The sequence below is a fragment of the Sinohyriopsis cumingii genome, chromosome 2, assembly GCF_028554795.1.
Source record: "Sinohyriopsis cumingii isolate HCF-2022 chromosome 2, ASM2855479v2, whole genome shotgun sequence".
NCBI lineage: Eukaryota > Metazoa > Mollusca > Bivalvia > Unionida > Unionidae > Sinohyriopsis > Sinohyriopsis cumingii.
The window spans coordinates 155,362,466-155,389,379 of record NC_142962.1 but is presented as its reverse complement, the minus strand read 5'-3'; the positions used below and the strand labels follow the sequence as shown (position 1 = coordinate 155,389,379).

Sequence of the window (26,914 nt, the reverse complement as noted above, 5' to 3'; positions counted from 1 at the left end):
AGATTCCATTCGACATAGAGGGATTTTCCCCGACCAGCGGAGTTTCAAAAGACGAGTGGTCCGCGAAATGCCGGTGAAGCTTGATCCACCGCCTCCAGCGAATTTTAAACAACCTGGAGTAACCACGACTTTACTCTATAACGGTTCAAAGTTTAATGGCTATCAGAAAAGCAAAGGAAACTGCTATGATGTTGAAGTCATTTTGCAGGTAATAGGTTCTCATGTTATAACGTTAACTGCTTTCTAAAGCAATATTTTGGGTTTACTAGCAACATCGACATTAGCTCAAAAACTGTACACAAGAAATTACATGTTCTCGGTGTACACCGAAGTTATGCTTTGTAATTGTTTTAACAATAAAAAGTAAAATATAACTTAAGCGATTTTGATACTATTATTAGCTTGTTACATTTTTTAGCACAATTCATTTAATGACGTCACTGTCGTTTTGATTGGAGGTACTGTATGATAAACAGCGAATCGTCCCGAAATCAAAATATAAGATAGTATATGCAAGAGTGGGATTTTAACAAGCCAGAATACCTAATTACACGTTGTTGGTGGGTATATATATAATATACTGTGTGTTTTAAAATAACAAAAAGATTTAAAATGTATGGATAGAATCACAGGAACTGCGGGTGATTCAATTAAACTTGACTTATTTTAAGTCCCCAAATTGAGATTTTAATTGATTGTACACCCTTTATAGTCCTTCCTTTGATTCCGTAACTTATTCAGACTAAGAAAACAACATTGTGCACAGCAAAGAAATGGCACCTTTTTGCTCATTGTTGTCATTGTTATTGCTCGTTTAAAGAAACCTAACCCTTCAATGTAAGACATATTGCATGTTATTTATGTTTTAGTGGTACATCACTGCCCAGATAACAGTTTTGTGTAGTGTGTTCCGATGACTGGTGACATCAGAACAATTGGTCCAAGTTTCAGGAATATCTCACACACTTGTTAGCCCATTTTGAAACTCTTCCACAAATTTATGTGTAATTAGTATACCTACTGTGCTGTCTTTGTCCTGGTGGAATAAAAATCTGACACTTGCAAATGGATGCATTTTCCTGTTCTGTTTACATACATTTGAATTTGTTGAACTACGATGGTAGTTGAGGTATGCCAAAGTAGGTTCATGTTGAGATATATTTCTTGAACGAAATGAAACATTGCTTAATGTTCCAAAAGGCTCTGTAGATATGATATATTTTTATTTGTTTCATTAAAGAATAATACTTTCAACTTAACCTGATTTTGTCATTCCCCAACCTCACTGAGAAGACCAAACTGCGTGTCTTCCAGGCATGCATAGCTGCCAACCCTCACAATTTTGGCGTGAATTTCATGACTTTTTCAGTGATTGATGCCACAAGCAAAAAATTCACGAATTCTCTATTTCTCAATTATTTTAAATCTTTAATAAAATAACCAATTTCCCATTAAGCACTAGTCGTGATATTGGCAGTTGCCGAATAGGTCCAGTAATGCTGGTCGCAATATTAGTAGAACTACAGCCTATTGGTGCAGTTGGCCCGGTAGCAAGCATTTTAACCAATTTTAATCTATATGTAAAAGAGTAGTTTTACAAATGCTTTTGCAAGAAACTGGAGCCTAACTGGAATTTTGCTTCGCGCATGTGTCACCACTTATTTGAATTACCATTTGGCATCGCATCTAAGATCTTGAAAATGGCTTCACCACCAAGGAAAAAGAAATGTATTGCTCAAAAGGTGAAGTTTAATTTGGAATAAACCAAAAATTGGCTGTGCATTCAGCCATCAAACATTGATATACATCATGCGTTTTGCACAGTGTGCCACAAATTTTAGTATTGGGCATGGTGGCAAAGATGATGTGAGGAAGCACATTGGTCGCAAAAAAACACATAGAGGTTGGGAAAATCCAGAATTCGCAGATTTCAGCTCTGGAATATTTTAAGCCATCGATGGAAGAGCTGTAACCTACCAATGCTGAAGCATTATTTGTGGGTTTTCTTGTTGAACACAATCTACCTTCATCAGCTGGAGACCATGATAAACATTTTTTCCAACAAATGTTACCGGACTTGAAGATCACATCCAGATTTTCCTGTGGAAGAACCAAAAGTGCTGCACTAGTTAAACTGATGTCGGAGAATGCCACATAAAACTTGGTCACCAAGATTAACCAGCAGGCAAGAATCCTGAACTGTTTTGAAAGCAAATTTATGATCAAGCAATTGAGGAAGTTGAAGTCTGCCACAGTATCATGTCTTGGTAAATAACCACAGGATCAAGTGAAGTTTATGAATACCATAATAATGAGAAATGCAGATATATTTTTGAATATCTGTAGTGTTTTATTTTTATTTTGCAATCTTGATTATTGATATAGTGTAGTATTGACGGTCAGAGTGGATGGAGTTATTGTCATGGTATTTTTCAATAATTCATGTCTAAATTCACTAATTTTTATCCCTATTTTCACTAATTGTGAGCCTGGAAGGTTGGCAGTTATGGGCATTTGTGTTAGCTCACTACTCTACAGCAGCGAAACATGGACCACCTATGCAAGACATGGAGGAAACTCAGCAGCTTCCACCTGAGATGCCTGCGGCATATTCTGCACATCCAGTGGCAGGACAAAGTACCCAACACAGCTTTTGGAATGTGCCAACATGAACAGCATATTCTCCATTCTCAGCAAGAGGCACCTTCTCTGGCTTGGCCATGTCAAGAGAATGGACCCAGGCCACATTCCCAAGGACCTATTATAAGGGGAGTTAGCAGAAGGTGACAACCGACTGGACGACCATGTCTGTGCTACAAAGATGTTTGCAAGAAGGACATGATGACAGCCAACATCAATGTTAATGACTGGGAGAGCTGTGCCAATGACTGTTACACTTAGCTCCTAGCTGTCAGACAGGGCATTCAAAAAACTGAGGAAGACAGAAACATAAAGCAAGCTGAAAATAGAGCTAGAAAGAAGGAGAAACAACAACGTACTCTGGAGCTACACCATCGTCTTCCGTGGACGGATGCCAAGGATCCCTGAGGTGTTCTTGTTTTCTCTTTTAATCCCTGTGGTTATGGAGATGGATGATACACTTCCATAGAGACTCTCTGAGCGCTCAGTGGATTTGGGACCTATCAGATTGGATTCCCGAGGAGGGTTGCCTTCACTTCCAGTTTAATTTAAAATGAAAGAAGGTGTTGCCTAGTAGAATGTGTAGGTGTTTCCTCCATCTGCTGGGGTGGCCTAGTCACCCCCTTTCTCAAACTGGTTTAATTGTCTTTGTAACTCTTCAGAGGGAAATGGTCTTATTGATTCATTTTTTTAAACTGATCCACGGACAGGGGGTGACTTAAAAACCCAAGCAGACTGGGGGGAATGCCTCCACATCCTATCAGGCAGTACCTTCTTTCATGTTGAGCTTGACAAGTTCATTGTTCCTTGAGTTTCTTTTGCATTATTCCATCCTTATCAATGATGCCATGTGCATAAAGCTAATAATATTCCATTGTTTTCTTGGCGTTTTTCTTTTCTTATTCAATGGGAATGTCCTATTCCATGTTTCCTTCCTTGAATCTCTGTCTCTTTATCATTCTGTTTTAGGAGATGCATCAACTAATTTCTGTTGGCTATTTTTGCAAGAATCATACACATCTACAGTCTTATGCTTGGCACTCATATGATAATCGCTTGAAAACAAAGGAACATGTGATGCCAACAGTATCTGATTTATAATGATTAACACGAGAGTTCATATTCCTCAGGCAAGAAATAAAATCTCATTGTCTTGGTACTATTTTTTGTAAATTTGGTATATGATAACATGCAAGTGTTCCAAACACCATGTGAGGTCTTTTAACCAGATGGATTAAAACTGTGCTGCATAATGCTTATCAAAGCAACGTATCAAAGCACATGGGTAATTAGTATTTTGATTTCAATCACCATTAGGCACAGACATTTAATTAACAAGTATTGTAGATTAATTTCTTTGTCTCCTGAGATCCAACCCATATGCAGCTTTACACAATCCCTTTAAAATCACATGAACTTTGATATTTGATAGCTCACCCACTATATGATTGATACTCACTTTTCTGACAATAATGCTTGCATACTGAGTAGATGGTTGTTGGAATTTTCATGTATCCAAAAATGAAAAGCATGCGGATTTGGTGTCCTGGAGAATCCTGACATGGTTCTCCATAGGATTTTGAAAGTTGCAGTCCAGGACTCCTTCCTTTAGAAAAAGTTACAATTGCAGCCTTAAAGAGTGGAGTCCCAATAATGATCATTTTTTTTCTATGCACTCATTGATTGTGAAATAGTGTATGTGTGTGTGATTTGGATTTTTAACATCAGTTTAAAAAAATTTATGAAATTATGCTTTAATGATGTTGAATTTATGCTTTCAGCATGTTGACATAGAAAATGCATACTTGTGTGGCTATCTGAAGATTAAAGGACTGACAGAGGAGTATCCAACACTGACCACTTTTTTTGATGGAGAGATCATCAGCAGCAAACATCCATTTCTAACCAGGAAATGGGATGCAGATGAAGATGTTGACAGAAAACATTGGGTATGTTGAGATAAAATTTTAATCCTTTCATTCTATCCAGAAACAAGGAAAAAAATTCTTTGTATCATGTGATACTAATATGTTTTTTGCTGTTTGATTTTTTTTAGGAAAACTGTTTTCTAGTAATGCTTGTATTAAGTTTATGAAGTACAGTGACATCTATTTTGCCCCTCCCCCCCCCATTTTGTTTGAGGTTTAATCCTGAAAAAAATATACATGGGGATGTATGTATGGAAATGTTGACTAATAAAAGCAAGTTGCTTATAACTGAAAAGTGCATTGGAAGCTCAACTTGTGTGGTTTCATTGCAACTGCATCCTATCACTAAATTGCCTAATGTACAAAGGTTTATTTTTTAAGTAACTACAAGACAGTAAAAGTGTGAAATTAATTTTAAATTATTCAAGTGTAGAGAACAAATTTGTACCCCACAAATATATGCACCCAAGTTTTGAATTTGTATCATTCTTCATACCATTGTGAATACATTCAAGCAGGGATCGTGCTGGGCGATCTTTGTGGCTGTTAAAAATTGTATATTCAATCTTGGGTTTGGAGTTGAGAAATTGAAAGGCACCATGACAGGATGCTGCAAATTTGGATCTAAAATTGCACTGTTACATAAACAAATCCTTTGTTCATATTGACATACCACTCTAACACTTCATTGATATATCATAGCTTATGCTGATGTCTGTCCTTAGTACTCTATGCTGTAATATAACCCAAATAGTCATGCTACCTGACTACTCCTACATGTAAGACGTATCACATGAAATTTATGTTTTAATACTACATCTTACTGCCCAAATGACGTCCTTGTATAGCATGTTCTGATGTCGGTTGACATTGGAACGACTTGTCAAAGTTTTGGGGATATCTCACACATTTGGCAGCCCATATGGACACTTCCAAAAATTGATATGTAATTAATATACTTACTGTGTTTTTATCCAGGTTTAATCAAAATCTGACACTAGAAAATGGACACATTTTCATGTTCCGTTGACATACATTTGAATTTGTTAAAATGTGGCAGTAGTTGAGGTTTGTGGAAGTAGGTTTATGTACAGGATATATTTCCTGAATGAAACGAAATGCTTCTTACAGTTCCAATAGGCATAATATATTTTTATTTGTTTCGTTAAAGAATAGTATTTCAGCTTAACCCTATTTCTGCATTCCTGGCTTTCACTGATTTCTAGCCAATTGAAATGTAGGCCAACAAAATTTGAAAACAGGTCCTTTTCTTTTGTGAGAATTTTAATTTATTAGAGAAAAGACATCAGATTAAGTAAAGTCTGACTAAAACATTATGACTTTACATCGTAGAAAAGTGTCGTTATTGGTTGCCAGTTGTATGAGATATTCCTGAAAATTTTACTTTTGTTACGATGTTACTCGACATCAAAACACGCTACACAGTGCCATTAGATAGGCAGTAAAACCCTGACACCCAGAACATAAATATCAGCATCAAGCAGGGATCGTCCTGGGCTTCGCCAATGTCGCAAATTGCGATTTTTTTTCCTTTTTGGCGACAAAAATATCCCATCTGGCGATTTTTTTGGCGACATACTTTTTGGTTATTTAATTTGTACATACAATCATGGATTTGGACTGGATAAATTAAAAGGCAGAACGAAAGGAAGCCACAAACTTGACTAAGCAATGCATTGGTATCAATCTGTTACACAAACAATCCTTTGTTCTTATTGACAACCCCATCTTTACAGTGCATTGTTACATCATAATCTGCTTATGCTGACATCTGGGCTGAGTACTGTGTGCTGCGATACAGTCAATCATGCTACCGCACTATACCTACAACTGACCGACTTCTGAAGACGCGAATAGAACAGATACAATTAATTGAATGGCTAATCCTTCTGTTTTTTTTTTATACATATACCAATACAATAGTTCTGCTGAACCTTCATAGAAAACTGATAAGCTTTGAAGTACCGACAACTGTGTATAAATACAAAGCAAATGGAAACAATCTAAATCACAATTACATCTGTCGCCAGTGCAGTATTTTACTCATTGATCTTTTCCTTTTGCCATCAGTCCTGTGTTACGGCTGCAGAGACTTAAACTCCGCAACAAGAAATAGCAATAAAAAAACAAAAAACAACAGTTTTGCATAATTAATAATAATTATTTATTTCTCAAAATACAGGAGTGAAAGAATCCCTAAGTTGGGTGTGAATTTATGCTTATATATACGGTCCAATATTGCCAGGTGTTGACTTGTGTAAGTTTCATTCGTGGGAATGGAGATCCTATTTTTCTTGTCGAGAAAATTTATACAGCATTCAGTGATCATTCTTGGGATTTAGGAAGCAATTCGCTACAAGCTTTGTGAAGCTAGCCATGGGGGGGGGGGGCTGCTGAGAGACTACTGGTGTCACCTGTCAGCACTGTACACTGTGAATGTGGATTCAGTAAGATAAACTTCATAAAAACTGACATCAGAAATAAGCTCTGCATCTCATCTCTCGAGAATTTAATGAGAATCAGCATGTACAGATGTGAAAAATTAGACTTTGAAACTGCATTCAACAAGTGGGCAGCCCTAAAATCGCGACGGATCTTCATGTAACACTTTGTAACATTTTGTTAATGCTTCTTGTAATTAAAGTATTAACTAATCCATCTTTTGTAATTTTCATTGCCTGTTACATTAATAGACTAAATTAACACTTGGAAAAATGTACACTACTTTTTTTGGCGACACTTTTTGAAAATTGGCGACAAAATATTGAGGTTGGCGATTTTTTTGGCGACAGCTTTTTAAAAGCCAGGACCATCCCTGATCAAGGTCTTTCATGTTGGACTATCTACCTGACTAGCCACAATCGCATACCTCTGAAATCAGGAAAGGGAATGATTACAATCTACCAGAATTATGTACCAGAAAAAAAGTTTTGCTGAAACTTCAAAGAAAACTGATTACATTTGAGCATTGATCATTCTATGAATATACTAAGCAAATAAACAAAAATTCTGTCTCCTTCAATGTTTTACAGTTATTTGATTTTGCTGCAGCAATAACAAATGGGCATTTGTGTGGTCCTTCAAAGAGCACCTTTAGCGGCGCCTTAAATAATACATGAACCTTCATCAAGCAAGCTGAAGACCTTTGATCACAGAAAGTCTGTGATTGGAACATATTTATTTAGCCATGATAGATTCATGTTTGCAAAAAAAATGTTCATGCATACTACTAATAGCAGTTTAAAACCCCAATTAAAGTTCCAATATTTTCAGACAATAGATATCTGGCCATCGAGTTAAATGAAGGTGGGACATCTTGCAAGAATGCTAAAGTGTTTTAATTTGTTCACGTTTTCATTTCCCTATGAATATCCTTATCCCCTTGGTAGGCTCGTCATCATGGTAGTTGTCTCAGACTGACCCAAATCTAGGCCAATTTAAGTACATGTACATGTAGCATATAAACAAGTATACAGCCATGTGCTACTAGGATAATAAATAGAATGAATTATTTTGAGAAATGTGTGCATGACAACGGGATACCAATCAAATGAGGACTACCGTTTTTTATATATATGTTTTACTTGTGTTTTCTAATGGGATTTGACTGACACATGAATTTTCTAACATAATCGAATACTGGAATTCATGGAGTTTTCATATGCATGTATATTTTTAACTGTTGGAGTGTACTAAACAAATGTAAATTGTCAATATACAAATGTATTTCAGACTAGTTGTCTTCATTTAATCAAAACTTCCATTCTTTTTCTGTGTCAATCCTAGTCACTGATGACAGGTCATCTCTTAAAATGTTCACTTGTATGTAAAAATTCAATTTATTTTCATTCCCCCCCCCCAGTTTTTTTATCTAAACACCTGCTTATGTCTACAATATTACTTTGGTTCCAAGGATGTTCAGATAGACGGGTAGTACTGTATTGTGAAAATGGCAACATTTTTTGAAAATTTGCAATTTTTTGGGTTACAACTTTTTTAAAGCCAGCATTTACATTATATATATATATATATATATATATATATATATATATATATATATATATATATATATATATATATATATATATAATTTGAAATTTACCAAGAATTGTAAAGACAAAGCTTAGTGTACTCACACCAGTGATTGTAGAAATAAATGAAGATTGAATATGGAAAACATTACCTGCACACAACACTATTTGACCCCTGACCATTCCGTCTCATGCAAGATATTTGGAGACCTAAGTTGGGGTCACAAGAGTCTGATGTTAGATAAAGACAAGAACGGATAGTCAACATGTTTACTTATATTCAGTAATCATAACCTATTTTTTCTGGATTCAGATATGATAGGGCATAATCAGGGGTCACACTACCAGGCGAAGTGGGCAACTAAGTTGCCTAAAAAATGTAAACTTTGCCTTTTTCTGTTTGGAGAGCTAAAACGACTTCGCCATGTGATTTCTTAGTGGAACATTGATGCTCCCTTCCCTTGGCCAGGTTAGTTCCAGTGTTAGGTTATGTAGCTCAAGGTGAAATGTAGGCTTCACGCTGTCAAATAGTTGGTATTATATCAACATTCACAAGCGTGTGTTTTGATAGCTGATTGACCATTAACCCTTTTCCCAAGTCAGTTAGCAGCTATTACTGCCCGATTTCCACAAGTTATCCTCTGGCGATAAAAATGTACAAACTTGTGTTTCGAAACTTAAGCGTATGTAAATAGCAATTCATGTTTTAAGAACAGACATGACACTGCTGCATGCACATTATTTTCTTCGTAAAAATTAGTTTGGATCAGGAAGTGAACCTATCATGGGGAAATAATGGCAGACATTGCTTTGTCTGGGAAGTACCACTTTATTAGATTGTCTCTTTTCATAAACCATTTTGCAGATATATTAAGGAAAATATACAATTCACAGAAAGCTGAGTCTGAATATTATGTTACTGAAGATTTAGCTTTAAATGTAATTCAGAATCATATGGGACAATGCATGTTGTGGAATTTGAGAGACAGTGTAAGGTTATGGTTGTATTCTGAGTTTATTCATTTTTGTGAAGATATGAAGAAAGAAAAACCAGCAAAGCAAATATTATTTTACCATTGCCTGATGTTACATCAAGTACTTAGACAAATAATAAAACCTTATATTTGCAATCCAATCAATGGACTGTTCTAACAAAGCTATAAAGTGAGTGGTTACATTAAGAAAATCCCTTTTTCTAAAAATAAATGACCCTGCATTTTGGCTGTGTCAATTTGGTTGAAAAAAAGGGTTTAGTTTATTCATATACTGACTTTAATTCTTCATTGTGTTGTCTATTAACAGTTATGGTAACGTTTTATTGGCAACAAAGAAAATAGGATGAAGAGTATGATCTGAAAGACAAGCTCATTTGCTGATGTACACATGGTACAGACGTTGATTGAAACAAGTTTAGAAAGTCTTTCAACTGCCATTTTTTAAATAAACTTTTATAAAGTAAGAAAAACAATCTTGATTAAGGGTAGTTGATAAAGCATTTGTACCAGCTTGTACCTACAGTACTGTAATCTAGTTACTCAGTTAAATTCATTACATTGTATAGCTTCAGTTTTTAAACATGCACCAAATGTGTTTATAATATACTAGATAGAACTCAGAAAATTTTCTATTGAAATAAATTATTGCTTAAAACCAATGTTAAATGCAAATGTGCATTCTGGGAAATAGAGGGCATAGCATGTCTTGCTTTGCTCCTACTTCTCCCTGTTTAGCTCTCATTTCTCCATGTTTTGTCCAAAAGGAGACATTACTTCTCCCTAAAACTGAAGGGAAGCTTGAGCTATGCATACTGTGCACAGAGCAAATCACTGATGGTTAATATCTTTTGCCACTGAAAATGATACATTGTCTCAGACAAGAGAATGGGTGACTCAAGTTTACATCTGCATTGGATTCCCCCCTTCAGAGTGGTCTAAAAGTGTACCTACATTTAGTAACTGGAAATTGACCAGTCAGAGCACGAAATCCCATGTTTCTTAAAATATGGGATTTGCTGCATTTCTGAATCAAAGCAGTTTTTCTTTTTAATTGAATGGAAGTTTTATTCATGCTAATCATGCATTTCTACATGTCATATTCTTCTGATAATTTGTCCATTATATAATTTATACAACCTTGAATACTAGTGGATACCATTGATTTTGGGGACAAATTGTCCATTATATAATATATACAACCTTGAATACTAGTGGATACCATTGATTTTGGGGGCAAATTGTTCATTATGTAATTTATACAACCTTGAATACTAGTGGATACCATTGATTTTGGGGCAAATTGTCCATTATGTAATTTATACAACCTTGAATACTAGTGGATACCATTGATTTTGGGGGCAAATTGTCCATTATGTAATATATACAACCTTGAATACTAGTGGATACCATTGATTTTGGGGGCAAATTATCCATTATGTAATTTATACAACCTTGAATACTAGTGGATACCATTGATTTTGGGGGCAAATTGTCCATTATATAATTTATACAACCTTGAATACTAGTGGATACCATTGATTTTGGGGGCAAATTGTCCATTATATAATTTATACAGCCTTGAATACTAGTGGATACCATTGATTTTGGGGCAAATATCAGCAGGCACCATCACAAACCCTTTAATTTTCAATAACCGTATATGTTTCTGCCAATGTGAATTGCAATCTGAAAACTTGTTTTTTCCATTGTTGGTTTTGGCGACATGAATTGTGATCTGAAAACATTTTTCCATTGTTGGTTTTGGCAACGTGAATTACAATCTAAAATCTTTTTTCCATTGTTGGTTTTGGCAATTGCTGACATCAACATAGCTTAGGTCCAATTTCATTTTGAACATGCTGTCAGAATTTGATCAGGCCAAAAACAATATGTTTCCAGTAAGTCGACTGTACCTGTTGCTGACCCTGGTATGCCCCCCCCCCAAAAAAAAACCATAATGGATTGTACATCTGATTGAGCTGGTTTAGCCCAAGTACTTGGAGTGCTTAGCACATTATATATATACTAATCATTATAAAATATCTTGCAGCATCCACAACAAGTCATTGTCATGTAAAGTTTTCTGAACACAATGGTTTTTCTGTTTTATTTGTTTGTCTTGTCTATGTTTTGTATTTGCCTTTGAAAAAGACTCATTATGAGTCGAAAGTGCTCAGGCTTGTTAGATATTAGTTTTGCACTGTTCGTAGTCAGTTTATTGCATTTATCTTCATCAGTCCCTGACAAATATGATCCCTTGCTGGAACCAGTGCACTTGAAAGGACTGTAATTTGCCATATGATTGGTATTCTTTATATATATATATATATATATATATATATATATATATATATATATATATATGTATGTATATATAAAATTTTAATAAAAAAAATCTGCCTACTCTAATTTTAAAACAAGTGCAGTTGGAAACAAATTTTCCTTTTGGCCTGAGTTAAAGTCCCTGGTTGACTTGCATCTTTGGCTATCTCCAGTTTGAACCTCAAAAAACGTTATTGTTTACAGTAGGCAAATGTTTACCTACAAATAACATAAATGTTGAAAATCACAAATTAATGTTAAGTAATTTAAGTTTAATTTTCCTTTTTTGTCTGGAGCACCCAGCATGGTTATTTTCAGGGGAAATTTATTGCAACTATTAATTCATTTTAATTGATTTTTTTATTGAAAAACTATATACAGAGTTAATAAAAATTCAGGTAAGTGTACTTATTGTACCTCTTAAGACATTTTATTTTTCTTGAAGTCAATTTTTTTGTTTGTTTTACTTTTCAGGGCAAATTTTTGTCTTTTTACCAGTTTGCCAAATCGTTCAACTCTGACAAGTTTGATTATGATGAAGAATTGAAGAATACAGATTATGTATTCATGAGGTGGAAGGTAACAGTGCTGTTTTATTATCACAGATTAGCTTTATTCATTTTCTGACAGATTTACAAATTTGTTTCAATTTCCCACCCCAATCATAACATGTATAAATATTATGGTAATTTCTGCATTTTAAAAATGTCTCAGACTGATATTTTGTGAATGCTGTACAGAAAAACTTATTTTGTTCTTTTGTCACCCACATGTACATCCCTTCTAGATAGTTATGCTGCTTTTCTGACCTCACCCATATGTACACCCCCCTTTTAGATAGTTATGCTGCTCTACTGACCTCACCCACATGTACACACCCCTTCTAGATAGTTATGCTGCTTTTCTGACCTCACCCACATGTACACCCCTTTTAGATAGTTATGCTGCTCTTCTGACCTCACCCACATTTACACACCCCTTCTGGATAGTTATGCTGCTCTTCTGACCTCACCCACATGTACACACCCCTTCTAGATAGTTATGCTGCTCTTCTGAGCTCATCTACATGTACAACCCTTCTAGATAGTTATGCTGCTCTTCTGACCTCACCCATATGTACACTCCTTTTAGATAGTTATGCTGCTCTTCTGACCTCACCCACATGTACACCCCCCTTTTAGATAGTTGTGCTGCTCTTCTGAGCTCATCCACATGTACACACCCCTTCTAGGTAGTTATGCTGCTCTTCTGACCTCACCCACATGTACACACCCCTTCTAGGTAGTTATGCTGCTCTTCTGACCTCACCCACATGTACACACCCCTTCTAGGTAGTTATGCTGCTGTGCTGAACTCACCTACATGTACACACCCCTTTTAGATAGTTATGCTGCTCTTCTGACCTCACCCACATTTGCACACCTTGCTAGGTAGTTACGCTGCTCTTCTGACCTCACCCACATGTACACACCCCTTCTGGATAGTTATGCTGCTCTTCTGAACTCACCCACATGTTCACACCCCTTCTGGATAGTTATGTTGCTCTTCTGACCTCACCCATATGTACACACCCCTTCTAGGTAGTTATGCTGCTCTTCTGACCTCACCCACATGTACACACCCCTTCTAAGCAGTTATGCTGCTCTTCTGACCTCACCCACATGTACACACCCCTTCTAGATAGCTATGCTGCTGTGCTGAACTCACCTACATGTACACACCCCTTTTAGATAGTTATGCTGCTCTTCTGACCTCACCCACATTTGCACACCTTGCTAGGTAGTTATGCTGCTCTTCTGACCTCACCAACATGTACACACGCCTTCTGGATAGTTATTCTGCTCTTCTGAACTCATCCACATGTACACACCCCTTCTGGATAGTTATGCTGCTCTTCTGACCTCACCCACATGTACACACCCCTTCTAGATAGTTATGCTGCTCTTCTGACCTCACCCATATGTACACACCCCATCTAGGTAGTTATGCTGCTTTTCTGACCTCACCCACATGTACACACCCCTTCTAGATAGTTATGCTGCTCTTCTGACCTCACCCATATGTACACACCCCTTCTAGATAGTTATGCTGCTCTTCTGACCTCACCCACATGTACACACTCCTTCTGGATAGTTACGCTGCTCTTCTGACCTCACCCACATGTACACCCCTTCTAGATAGTTATGCTGCTCTTCTGACCTCACCCACATGTACACACCCCATCTAGATAGTTATGCTGCTCTTCTGACCTCACCCACATGTACACCACTTCTAGATAGTTATGCTGCTCTTCTGACCTCACCCATATGTACAAACCTCTTCTAGATAGTTATGCTGCTCTTCTGACCTCACCATATGTACACACCCCTTGTAGATAGTTATGCTGCTCTTCTGACCTCACCCACACGAACACACCCCTTCTAGATAGTTATGCTGCTCTTCTGTCCTCACCCACATGTACACACCCCTTCTAGATAGTTATGCTGCTCTTCTGACTTCACCCACATTTACACACCTTGCTAGGTAGTTATGCTGCTCTTCTGACCTCACCCACATGTACACACCCCTTCTGGATAGTTATGCTGCTCTTTTGAACTCACCCACATGTACACACCCCTTCTGGATAGTTATGTTGCTCTTCTGACCTCACCCACATGTACACACCCCTTCTGGATAGTTATGCTGCTCTTCTGACCTCACTCACATGTACACCCCTTCTAGATAGTTATACTGCTCTTCTGAACTCATCCACATGTACACACCCCTTCTGGATAGTTATGCTGCTCTTCTGACCTCACCCACATGTACACACCCCTTCTAGATAGTTATGCTGCTCTTCTGACCTCACCCATATGTACACACCCCATCTAGGTAGTTATGCTGCTCTTCTGACCTCACCCACATGTACACACCCATTCTAGATAGTTATGCTGCTCTTCTGACCTCACCCATATGTACACACCCCTTCTAGATAGTTATGCTGCTCTTCTGACCTCACCCACATGTACACACTCCTTCTGGATAGTTACGCTGCTCTTCTGACCTCACCCACATGTACACCCCTTCTAGATAGTTATGCTGCTCTTCTGACCTCACCCACATGTACACACCCCTTCTGGATAGTTACGCTGCTCCTCTGACCTCACCCATATGCACACCCCTTCTAGATAGTTATGCTGCTCTTCTGACCTCACCCACATGTACACACCCCTTCTGGATAGTTATGATGCTCTTCTGACCTCACCCACATGTACACACCCCTTCTAGATAGTTATGCTGCTCTTCTGACCTCACCCACATGTACACACCCCTTCTAGATAGCTATGCTGCTCTTCTGACCTAACCCACATGTACACACCCCTTCTGGATAGTTATGCTGCTCTTCTGACCTCACCCACATGTATACCCCTTCTAGATAGTTATACTGCTCTTCTGACCTCACCCACATGTACACACCCCTTCTAGATAGTTATGCTGCTCTTCTGACCTCACCCACATGTACACACCCCATCTAGATAGTTATGCTGCTCTTCTGACCTCATCCACATGTACACCCCTTCTAGATAGTTATGCTGCTCTTCTGACCTCACCCATATGTACACACCTCTTCTAGATAGTTATGCTGCTCTTCTGACCTCACCATATGTACACACCCCATCTAGATAGTTATGCTGCTCTTCTGACCTCACCCACACGTACACACCCCTTCTAGATAGTTATGCTGCTCTTCTGACTTCACCCACATGTACACACCCCTTTTAGATAGTTATGCTGCTCTTCTGACTTCACCCACATCTACACACCCCTTCTAGATAGTTATGCTGCTCTTCTGACCTCACCCACATGTACACACCCCTTGTGGATAGTTATGATGCTCTTCTGACCTCACCCACATGTACACACCCCTTCTAGATAGTTATGCTGCTCTTCTGACCTCACCCACATGTACACACCCCTTCTAGATAGCTATGCTGCTCTTCTGACCTCACCCACATGTACACACCCCTTCTGGATAGTTATGCTGCTCTTCTGACCTCACCCACATGTACACACCCCTTCTAGATAGTTATGCTGCTCTTCTGACCTCACCCATATGTACACACCCCTTCTAGATAGTTATGCTGTTGTTCTGACCTCACCCACATGTAAACCCCTTCTAGATAGTTATGCTGCTCTTCTGACATCACCCATATGTACACACCCCTTCTAGATAGCTATGCTGCTCTTCTGACCTCACCCACATGTAAACCCCTTCTAGATAGTTATGCTGCTCTTTTGACCTCATATTTTCACTATTTCCACTATCAAAACAAAGTCCTAGAAACAACATTCTTTTACATACCAGGGCAGGGCTCAATTACATAGATTGGAGAGCCAGCCTACAGAACTTGGTCATAACTACAGTGTGTTCTTATTCAAGAGAGCTCTTAAAACTGACTTATTTCAAGAACAGGCTTATTACTAGGCAATGTTTTCTTAGGTTAATTACTTTTAGCATGTTTTTGTTTGTAATCTCATGTTTGTTTTTGTAATCTTGTCTGTATTTATGTCCTTATGTGTCAAATAATATCATAAAGCACTTAGATCTTCTGTAGATTAAATCCTCTTTAATATTGTTATTATTATTGTTTTTATTATGTCAGAGTTGCATAACTGAAAAATGGTTGTGTGCATCTGTACCCCCAAGACATTCTGAATAAACTGAGTCGTTACTCTAAGGCATACGTATTTATTGTTGAATTCTTGTTGTAAAAGATAGAATTTACTAGAAGTCACAAGATCAGGGGAGTTGGGTGGGGGTTGTTTGAACAGAGGTTATTTAATGCTACCTACTTTGAATCAGCAGGCCAAAATATAATCTTGCAATTACAAAATTAGAATTAGAATAATGTAACTTTCTCTTAAAGTAGGTAAAACAAACAATTATGCTGTATCTTTCTTGCTTTACAGGAACATTTTCTTGTACCAGATCACACAATAAAAGACATTAACGGAGCATCCTTTGCAGGATTCTATTATATATGCTTTCAAAAGTCCACAGCAACAATTGAGGGATATTATTACCATAGAAGTTCAGAATGGTAAGTAATTGTTAGGAATCAAAATATCCTTTTCCTTCAGTCAGTCTGATGATCTGTCCATCCATCCAAAGCTCCTGAAACTAACCTTACATGTAATTGGATGCCATTTGGTTGGTGAATTCACCATTACATGTGGATGTACCTTTTAAAGATTTAATATTTTCAGGCCCAATTATGATAGAGTTATTGCCCATTTTACATCAGTCTTGCAGCTCCACTATAGCAGTTGCTTGTAACGATCAGGAACCATTCAACTTTTTTTTGTTCAGTTTGATGTACACATTGTGTCATAGTCCTAGATATGGCTTAATTGGGTTTTGTCTTATCAGTTCCATTTGGATACTTATGACTTTTGACAATTAGCTTTATGTCTTTATCTAGGATGATGCTTGTTACTGGCTTGTGTTCAGATGCAGTTTCAAACATGTTTTATGTGTGCCATATATGTGTTTAGTACCATTTAGAAGAGATTTGATTCCCCGATTGCTTGTCCTCCTTACTTTGGTTTCATTTAATTGTTATTACCAAAATTTGTTAGATTTCAACCATATTTGCCATATGGAATGCAGTTCATGAGAATTTGATTGATTTCCAGCATTCCACTGCATCATTTACATGATTTATGGCCCGTGATTGCCTAGTCTTCTGACTTTGATTTCTGCAGCATAACTTTCTTTAGCATTTGTTGCATTTCTCACGCATAACTGGGTCCACAAACATGTACTGCACTATAAGTGAGGCTCGAGTTACAGAGGGACCTCCAGAAATTGAAAAAAATCGCTTTGACATCAAGAAAACTGTGGAGGGGGAGTGGTGTTAGGGAACTGGGCTGTTTATTGACTGAATCCTCATTTTACAATCACGTCGATAATAATTTTTAATAACGCACTTTTTCTAGTGAAGTTGTTCATTATTCTGTTTAAATAACATTTTCAAAATGTCCAACATGTGAAAAATCGTTCTAACTGGTTTCAACAACCTTCACGTGTACGCCAAAAAATATGTGTATTACATCACTGCTTTTTGTATTCTTGATGAGTCTGGTTCCCGTAGTGGTGTTTAATATTATCCTGCCAAATTGGGAGTTCACAGAGCAGGAAACTAGACTAGCTGTTGATACACCACCTAAAAAGATTCTTTTTTTTCTCAAAAACACGCGATATTTATTTAGTGAGACAATTGTCTATGTCGAAACTCAATTTTTGTATTGTTTAATTAGTACAATATTGATGTTGTGATTTCATTGGAAGTAATAATGAAACTTCTTATCATCTTTGAGGATGTCTCTAAGTGCCAGTTCTCTGAAACTCACTTGCCCACAATGGTCCATATCTGTGAAATCAAGCTCTCTTTTTTTTTAACAAAGTATTCATTTCGCTTGGCTGCCTTGTTATCTTTGATCACAGTTATGAAAGAGATGGTTTATTTAAGGTAGTTTATGTTACATACACAATAACATTTGTAAGCGTTCGATTGATCAAATGAAGTGAGTTCACCCGACATATGACCGAGGCCGCTATATTTTAAGTTTGTAGGATTTTCGTGCCTTTTAACTTTTCTTTTATTCCACCTCCTTTATTTGATTCAAAAGACATAATTAACATAATAATACATTGGAGGCCAGCTTTTAATTCAGTGCAACAATATACAAATACTTCCAGAAGTCAGTTATCAAAACACGGTCTGCACTTAATTATGTTCCCTGAGAAACGCTCACAGACATAGCTGCTACGGTAGATTGACGTATTTTACGTTTAATTACAAGTGGACACATTTCAATTATGACGATTACACTTAAAAGGAACTAAAAGATAGAACTGGAACACAAATTTCAATAGATAAAACAATTATATAATTTGTATTTATTGATTAAAGTACTGCCTCCACTCTGCGTAAGTGACATTTTCATTATCGAAATTTCCTTACATATAGTTAATTGCAGTGTACTAGGAATGTCATTTGGAAAGAAAATGTAAAAAATTTGTATGACCTATTTTTAAATTTCATATTTCATAGTGTTGATTAAAATTTACAGGTCCTATCTACCGTTTTCGATGATAAAACGAGGGATACATCAAAGTTTCCGTTACCAATTTGGATCGCAATTTTCTTCAAATTCAACAAATAGGGATTAAGTTTTGGGGTATTTTCTGGTTTAAAAAATGGGATCCATGCCTGACCCCATGTTATAAGCGGGTTCGCGAGTTATTGACGGAGTGGTGTATATTGAAAAGACACTAAATTAATTTGATTTCCACCTTTCCACAATATTCATTATAGAAGTTATGGTCACAGACTGACCATCCTCTTGACTTTCTTTCCAATCAATACTTTTTACAGTTTTCTTGGAGTTTTTTTATTGAAGAGATCTTGAATGAGATTAATTTCAAGTATTCCACGTTATCATTTAGCATGGCCATCACCACTAACTCTAATTTCACCTTTGACTACAGAACGCAAGATTGAGATGTTTTTGGTGTGGCAGCAGCTTTATCATCAGTGATGTCAGCATTAAGATTTTAGGTTAATAGTTAGTACTAAATAGTTTGAGCGATTCAGTCGTAATTTAGTTTGTATCCCTTCAGTTGTTTTCAGAGCAGTGCAAGAATTTAAGAACTGAATATTACAGGATTCAGGAAGTCATGAAGCTTGAAATATGTTAACACACTGCAAGGTCTGTATCAAGGTGAAGGCCATTAATTCTTAGTGTACAGTTTGTTTAACACTGCATGAAGGTCTGTATCAAGGTGAAGGACATTCATTTTTAGTGTACAGTTTAACACACTGCATGAAGATCTTTAGCAAAATGAAGGCCATTCATGTGGTGTTCAGTCAGTTTAACACACTATGAAGATCTGTAGCAAAATGAAGGCCATTCATGCAGTGTTCAGTCAGTTTAACACACTGTTTGTCTGTAGCAATGTGAAGGCCATTCATGCAGTGTTCAGTCAGTTTAACACACTGCATGAAGATCTGTAGCAAAATGAAGGCCATTCATGCAGTGTTCACTCAGTTTAACACACTGTTTGTCTGTAGCAACATGAAGGCCATTCATGCTTAGTGTTCACTCAGTTTAGCACACTGACTGTCTGTAGCAACATGAAGGCCATTCAATCTTAGTGTTCACTCGGTTAAACACACTGTTTGACTGTCTGTAGCAATCTGAAGGCCATTCATGCTTAGTGTTCACTCAGTTTAACACTGTTTGACTGTCTGTAGCAATCTGAAGGCCATTCATGCTTAGTGTTCACTCAGTTTAACACTGTTTGACTGTCTGTAGCAACATGAAGGCTGTTCATGCATAGTTTTTTGTCGATTTTCAAGTTTTGTGACCTCATGAATTCCGGAAAATGTTCAGTTCTTGCAATTACAGACAATATAAAATGACATCACAGATCTCAAGAAATAAATTTTGAAATTTTTATTTTAAAAAATACACAAGAACAGAAGAATAAAAAAGTTGTTCCATTCTGATGTTGTGATCTAAATATTCTGCATCACAACGATGTGATTTTAAACAATCAAAATGCTTATTACAAAAGCTTATTAAAAATTGGTATTTATAAATCAGTGTCTGTGACTCTAGATTCATGTCCAGAATAAAAATGATTGACAAAGTTAATATTAGGTACTCAGCCTGGTAACAGGCAAGAAACTAGGTAAGAATAGTAGATGTCATTTTTGTCTTCATGGGAAATGACAAACATCAGTACAACAGTAAAAATTTATTTCATATACTGCAAATCATAATTTGTTTGTGCCCTTCTTTTTTTCACAAAAACAATCAACTCAGAATTCTAGCAACAAATAGGTTTCTAAATTAGCTGCAGTGCGAGTGTCAGTTTAGCTGTAGGCCTGTCAGTCCATGGCTTGGGTTTGAGGGAGGTCATGTAATACTGACAGCCACAGGTGCAAAGGGCCAGTTCAGTTTTTGAAGTTGTTATTAAAGTTGAATAAATTTTTAAATGTCATCTATTTTCTGATGCCATTATTTAATCAAACATGTTTTCAGTGTACTGCAGTTTCACAAGTTAATGAAATTATTTTTATTTGATTGGGAGTGCCAGTTTCTTTTCTGTAGAACCAGTCAATTTCCATGTATGCTGGCCAATGAAAAATTGCTAAATCAACTCTGCAAAACTATAGCATATTCTTTTGATGAAGAATATTTTAAAGAATTAGTTTCCCCAGGAAATTCATTAAAATATAGTTATTGACACTAAATATAATGAGGATTTGACTGTTTTCAGAAAGACTGTTATTCTGGAAGAGTTTTTAGTGGAGTTAAATCTTTGTTGAAAAAAATTTGAAGAAATTCGCTTCAAACAAGCAATTATTTAGTTGACTAAGTTCTTGAAATGGCTAAAAGACATATTTTATGGCCTTGGTATATCGCTGAAATAATATGTGACTTGCATTTTCAAAAGGATGATTCTTTTTTTCATGATGGAGATCTTTTGATCATCTGATTCATATTTGTGACAGTTTTCATCAGCAAACCAGTTTGGAAGATCTTTTCTCATCACTTCTTTGCTTCAGTTTTTCCCCAAGAACAAAACTTTCAATAACTGTTTATTACTCATGTAAAAAATATGTAGTCTGATCATTTTGTATGGTCTGAATAACATCTCTTATTACACTTCACTGACTTAGCTACCTCCTCTTTGAAATGTGCTATATTTCCTAGATTTCTTCATCTCTTTTCTAATAATGTGAGACTAAAAGTTAAAATTTATACTTATTGTATGGGCATTTTCCTGGTTTCCACCACCACCATGACATATTCATTCTCACAAGGCATTACAGTTTAAGTACACCCAAACTCAAATTATGTTACAGTTTCATGCATACATTAAATTGAAATGTCACAGAAATTTATTAGTGGTTTTTGAATTTTTCAGTTTATCAGAATTAGTATGTGGCAGAACTTGTGTTTAATGCTATATTACTAAGTTGTTTTACCCTGGTTACCTCTGAAAGTGTTATTTTTATTTTTTTAGAAAGTCTAGCATGGTCTTGAGGGGAACTTTTGAAATCTTTCAAAAGATACAAGTTTGTTCAGTGAACAAGTTAATCTTTTAACATGTGTTTGATTTTATTATGTTTCATCAAGTCAGATAAAAAGTTTAATGTCAGGAGTGTCAGACCAGTATGTCAAATGGAAAATAAATTAAAATCTCAACTTCAGGATAAATAGTGAGGAATTTAGTAAAATCTCAGATTTATGATACATTTTGAGGAATTTAGTAAAATCTAACGTTTAGGATAAATTGTAAGGACATAAGTGAAATTTGGGGCATGGAATATTAGTTTCTGGATGACATTAAGATGTTTGCACATAGACTGGTATGGTGACTATTTATGGGTACCAGTCACTCAACTTTGATGATACTTTTTCTCATTTTACAGGTACCAGTCACTAAATTTGACCCATGTGCCAGAGCATAGTATACCAATCTACCAGTTCAGGTGATACAAAGCATTAAATTGAAGCTGTGATAGTTTGGAAGATGACATATTTATTGATTCATTTTCTTTCCAGGACTAGTATTATCTGTTTTAATCTCTCATATTTTTCTTCTTATATATCTTTATAATTGTTCTTTTTTTATGATCAGGCCTTCTGAATTTCTATTGCTCATTGCCATGGGGAAGCGATTTGCATGCAGGCAAATAAATATTGTGTAAATTATCGATGAGGAATGATAAAATCGGATAGAATGTGTTATTTAACTTCCCATCTCATTGTGTACAAAATCATTTGTCGGGAACATTGTACTTCTAAATTATTATTGGCATGAATAAAGTCTTAAAAGGACATAGCTTGCTATTTACTTTGATGCTTATTAAAAGAAATGAAATAATGAATGGGCAAGAAAAAGTCTGAAATTTATATGTTTGTGGGTCGGTTAAATTAAAAAACAATTGAAGGCCTGATGATGAAATTGTAAACTACATACTCCAAGGCTCACAGAAATATGTTTTTGTAATCAAGCTCCAATGCCTATGGCATAGTATCTATTTCTTTTGCCAGATATAGTTTGTATTTTGCTATTAATAGTAACAAACTTCATGGTCTTCATTATATTAGTAACATGGAAGTGACAGAAATCAGTACCTTGTAAATTAAACTAAATTCATAGTGTTTTGAACTTGTTCTTGTGATCTTATCTTTTCCTTTGAATGGCTTTATTTTTGTTGTACCTAAAGTAATATAAATATTACTCTGAAAATTACCTTAGCCAATTTTATAGTTCTTGAGATTCAAGAAGGCTATATGTGAAACCTTTTGGACTTTGTCCCTGTATTCACTAAATGGAACATGTAATTTAAACTCTAACACAAAATTTTGATTGTTAGTAAATTTATGGAGGATTGTATCAGATAATTTCAAGATTTAGTTTCTTACTGTTTTCTCAAATCGTCTGACAATCAAATTTTTACTAATAGAAAAAGGCCCTGAGTACGGTTTTTATGTCTTTGCGCCCGATTTAACAGTTTTACCTGGACAGGTCTTGTATTTTTGTTTCTTTCTTTCTTTTCTTTTTTGTTAAGCTGATTTTGTATCCATAAATTTGCTCCAGATTGCATAATACATTCTGGACTCCACAGTTTTGTAATGATATATATTAATCATTCTGGGTCAGAGTTTTCATTCCGGTGATAGACTGTTGTATAGAACAATTACAAGGTATCCACATCAAATTTCATTTCATTTTAATATATTTTTAAGGACTACAAGGGAAAAAGAATTTGATATGCGCTTTAATATCAACAAGACCTAGTTTAAGTTCGATTTTCTCTTTGTACTGATAAAATTTGCTGAGTTATTGCTTCAGTTTAAGTTTGCATCTTGAGTCAATATTTCATATTTCTTATTTGTTTTTGTTTGATTTTTAAAATTTTGAAATGACTCTATGCCCAGTACATATCAATGAATTTCCTAGACCCTACATCCGGTTTTACCAAAGAATGCTTAAGATTCCAATTGATCCTTTGACCATAAGGTCAGAGGTCATAGTTCAGAATCTTACATTTATTACTTCTGAGACTGTTCTACTTTAGATTCATTTTAATATTTTTGTACGATAATCTATCCTGATGATAAAAGTTATCTGTTGGACATCTAACAGATAGAACATAAATTGATTATGAAATGAGAACATTTGCATAGATTATAGGGCAGCCTTCATTTACTGGTTACGAGTGGGAATGACAAATCTTGGCTGCTAAACAGAGATGGCTGTTTAGAGTTAGTAAAATATGTTGGAAACATGATTGATGGAAAGCAAGAAACTAGTTGGATTTGGGAGGCGATGACTACAGAAGGCTGCATTGTATAAAATCAGTCACCTTACATTTAGCAAGAAGTTATTTGCTTAAATGTTTTAATTGGAAACTATTTTCCAAAACTGCACAAGATACATATGAGAAAACTGTATCCCGTATTTGCACTGACAACCAGATTATTCATTTGTACAAATTGTGTCACATGCAGAATCAAAATACAGTGTTGTACAGTATAACTTTGAGATGAATGAATTATGTACTTGACATCACTCAAAGAGCTTAATTGATTACTCTGCATCACTTGATGAGCTTGATTCAGTTACTCTGCATCAATCCAACAATCTGGCAATGGCATGTTCTGGCTGACGATTGTTCTTGGAATGCAGATGTATGTCTTAATGTTATTTAAAGTTTACACTGTCATTTTTTACACTGTCAAAAGATGTTAAATTTCTTGTGATTGTTTTACTGTTTTATAAATTAACTAATATTCAGAATTTGCATTTTGGATTTGATCCATATTTGTTCATTCAGGAATGTGAGAAAAATGATCTGTGTTGAATAGGAAAATTCTACCCTTGGGACCAAAATTGTGCATTTGACTGTTGGAAAAGTCATGTGTGTAATGCAGAATTCTGCCCTCTGATGGAATTTTCTTATCTTACACTTAACAATTTAAAGAATTCTGTTAGCTGTCAGCCTCAGAAAACTTGAAAAAATATAACCAACATTTTCAGCCAGCAGTGTTTGTGCTTGTTAAATTTCATTGTAATTTTATTGTATAGAGAGAGGGAGAGAGAGAGAAAGATGTATCTAAACATTATTATATCTAATAAATGCTTGTATATATTTTATATATAACATTCAAACTTGCCTTAAGTTATCACATGTCTTTAATAGACACTTTTTTCAAGGCCATGTAGACTTAGTTATTACACAAATCCTTTATTAATTAACCTTCTGCGTTCATGGGACATTTTTCTTACTTCCCAGATGTGACTGCTTAAGAGAGGTTGTTACTGTATTTTAGATTTCAAACATTTTAGAAGCTTGTCCTGTTGCAACATGGTAGAATTGTTATGCCTGTTCATTTCTAAGATTGTTGATAATGCTCATCTTGAAATAAAACATTTTTATTCTACACTGTCATTATTTTATTATTTGTTTATTGCCCACTCTTTGTAAAGCTAAAGCGTCTTCCATGAATCTCAAGTAACAATAAAGTTTTTTGACACTACATGGGCTTTTTCAAAGCAGTGTGTAAAAATGTGTTATGACGCTATGGTCTTAAATGAAGTAACTTTAAAAAAAGGCAAAACCAATTAATTTTTTAAAATTCAACAAATAATTTATTTTCCTTGCATAAAAAAGTGAAAATCTAAAAAGAACAAGCAGTGATGTGAATTAAATCCAAATATTCTAAAAAGTTCTATCACAAGTACTTAAGTATAGAGTATTCCAAATGAATTCCAGCAGTGTTCCAAATAAATTCCAGTTGTGAATGTGCTGATGTACCATTATCCAGGATTAGTGCTGATATGCTAAGTCTTGATGTGTCACAATGATATAATCCTAATTGTCCTTGAATGAATTCACAGTAATATCTAAATAGTGATTTAGTCTAAAAATATTACTTAGCACTTTGTAACTCAGTGAATAGTTTAAATAAATCCTCGCAAATTTTAACTGAAACATAACATAAATTGATTCCATTAAGACTGGTAAGATTTGGAATGAGTAATTCTGTAGTAAACAACATTTATCTAAAAAAACACAATAACTGAACCAGGATGAGGATCATTTATCATCAAATTCATAAACTTGCTTCTAGCTCATGCTTAATTATAAAAGAAAATACTACACCATAGACACCGCTCCGGTGGCCTAGTGGTTAGAGCGTCCGCCTCGGAAGCGGGAGGTCGTGGGTTCGAACCCCGGCGAGCCATACCAAAGACTTACAAAAATGGTACTAACGGCTGCCTCGCTAGGCGCTTAACATCAAGTGGTTAGTGTTAGGACTGGTGTCTGGATAACGTGACATGTCTGCAGCATGATGCCACAATGCAGACATCGTAGCGATATGACTGCAGAATTGTTAAAGCTACGTTAAAAATCCCAAACACACACACTACACCATGAACTCAACACAAGTAACAATGATCTTAAAATATAATTTAAATTCATAGACAAGAATTAGCTATCTAATATGTTGCTTATATTAAAAGACATTAGTCAGGCAGGCCCTACTATTACTGACAAAGGTCAGTTACACAATAAATATGAAATAGATGTAGTATATAATCCTGGACAAAGCCAACACAAATTAAATATACATAGATGAAAGTTAAAAATGATGCCGAGTTGTATGTCTTGGAGTCTAAACATTTGAAGAAAACAATCACGGGAGGGTTTTCTTCTGTAATCAAGAAGATGAATAGTTATGCAAGATTTTAAATATAACTTAAATGGAGTTATTAGTGAGTGGTTTTATTTTTATAACATTCCTGGTAAAAGTTGAAATTCAGAGAAAATTTAACTTTGTGGAAATTGAAAAAATTAAAAAGTCTTTAAATGCAAAATCACCAAAATTATTTCAAACATATAGC

General features: G+C 35.7%; 1 protein-coding gene across 1 annotated transcript; it reads left to right on the top strand.

Moving 5' to 3' along the window:
• Positions 1–19: 19 nt before the first annotated feature.
• LOC149806159 (glucose-induced degradation protein 4 homolog) lies at positions 20–25,449 on the top strand. The gene is made up of 5 exons (XM_089951056.1): positions 20–208; positions 4,422–4,589; positions 12,412–12,516; positions 16,888–17,018; positions 22,428–25,449. The coding sequence occupies exons 1-5, from the start codon at positions 68–70 to the stop codon at positions 22,489–22,491; spliced, it is 609 nt and encodes a 202-aa protein (XP_089807182.1). The 5' UTR covers positions 20–67; the 3' UTR covers positions 22,492–25,449.
• Positions 25,450–26,914: the final 1,465 nt, after the last annotated feature.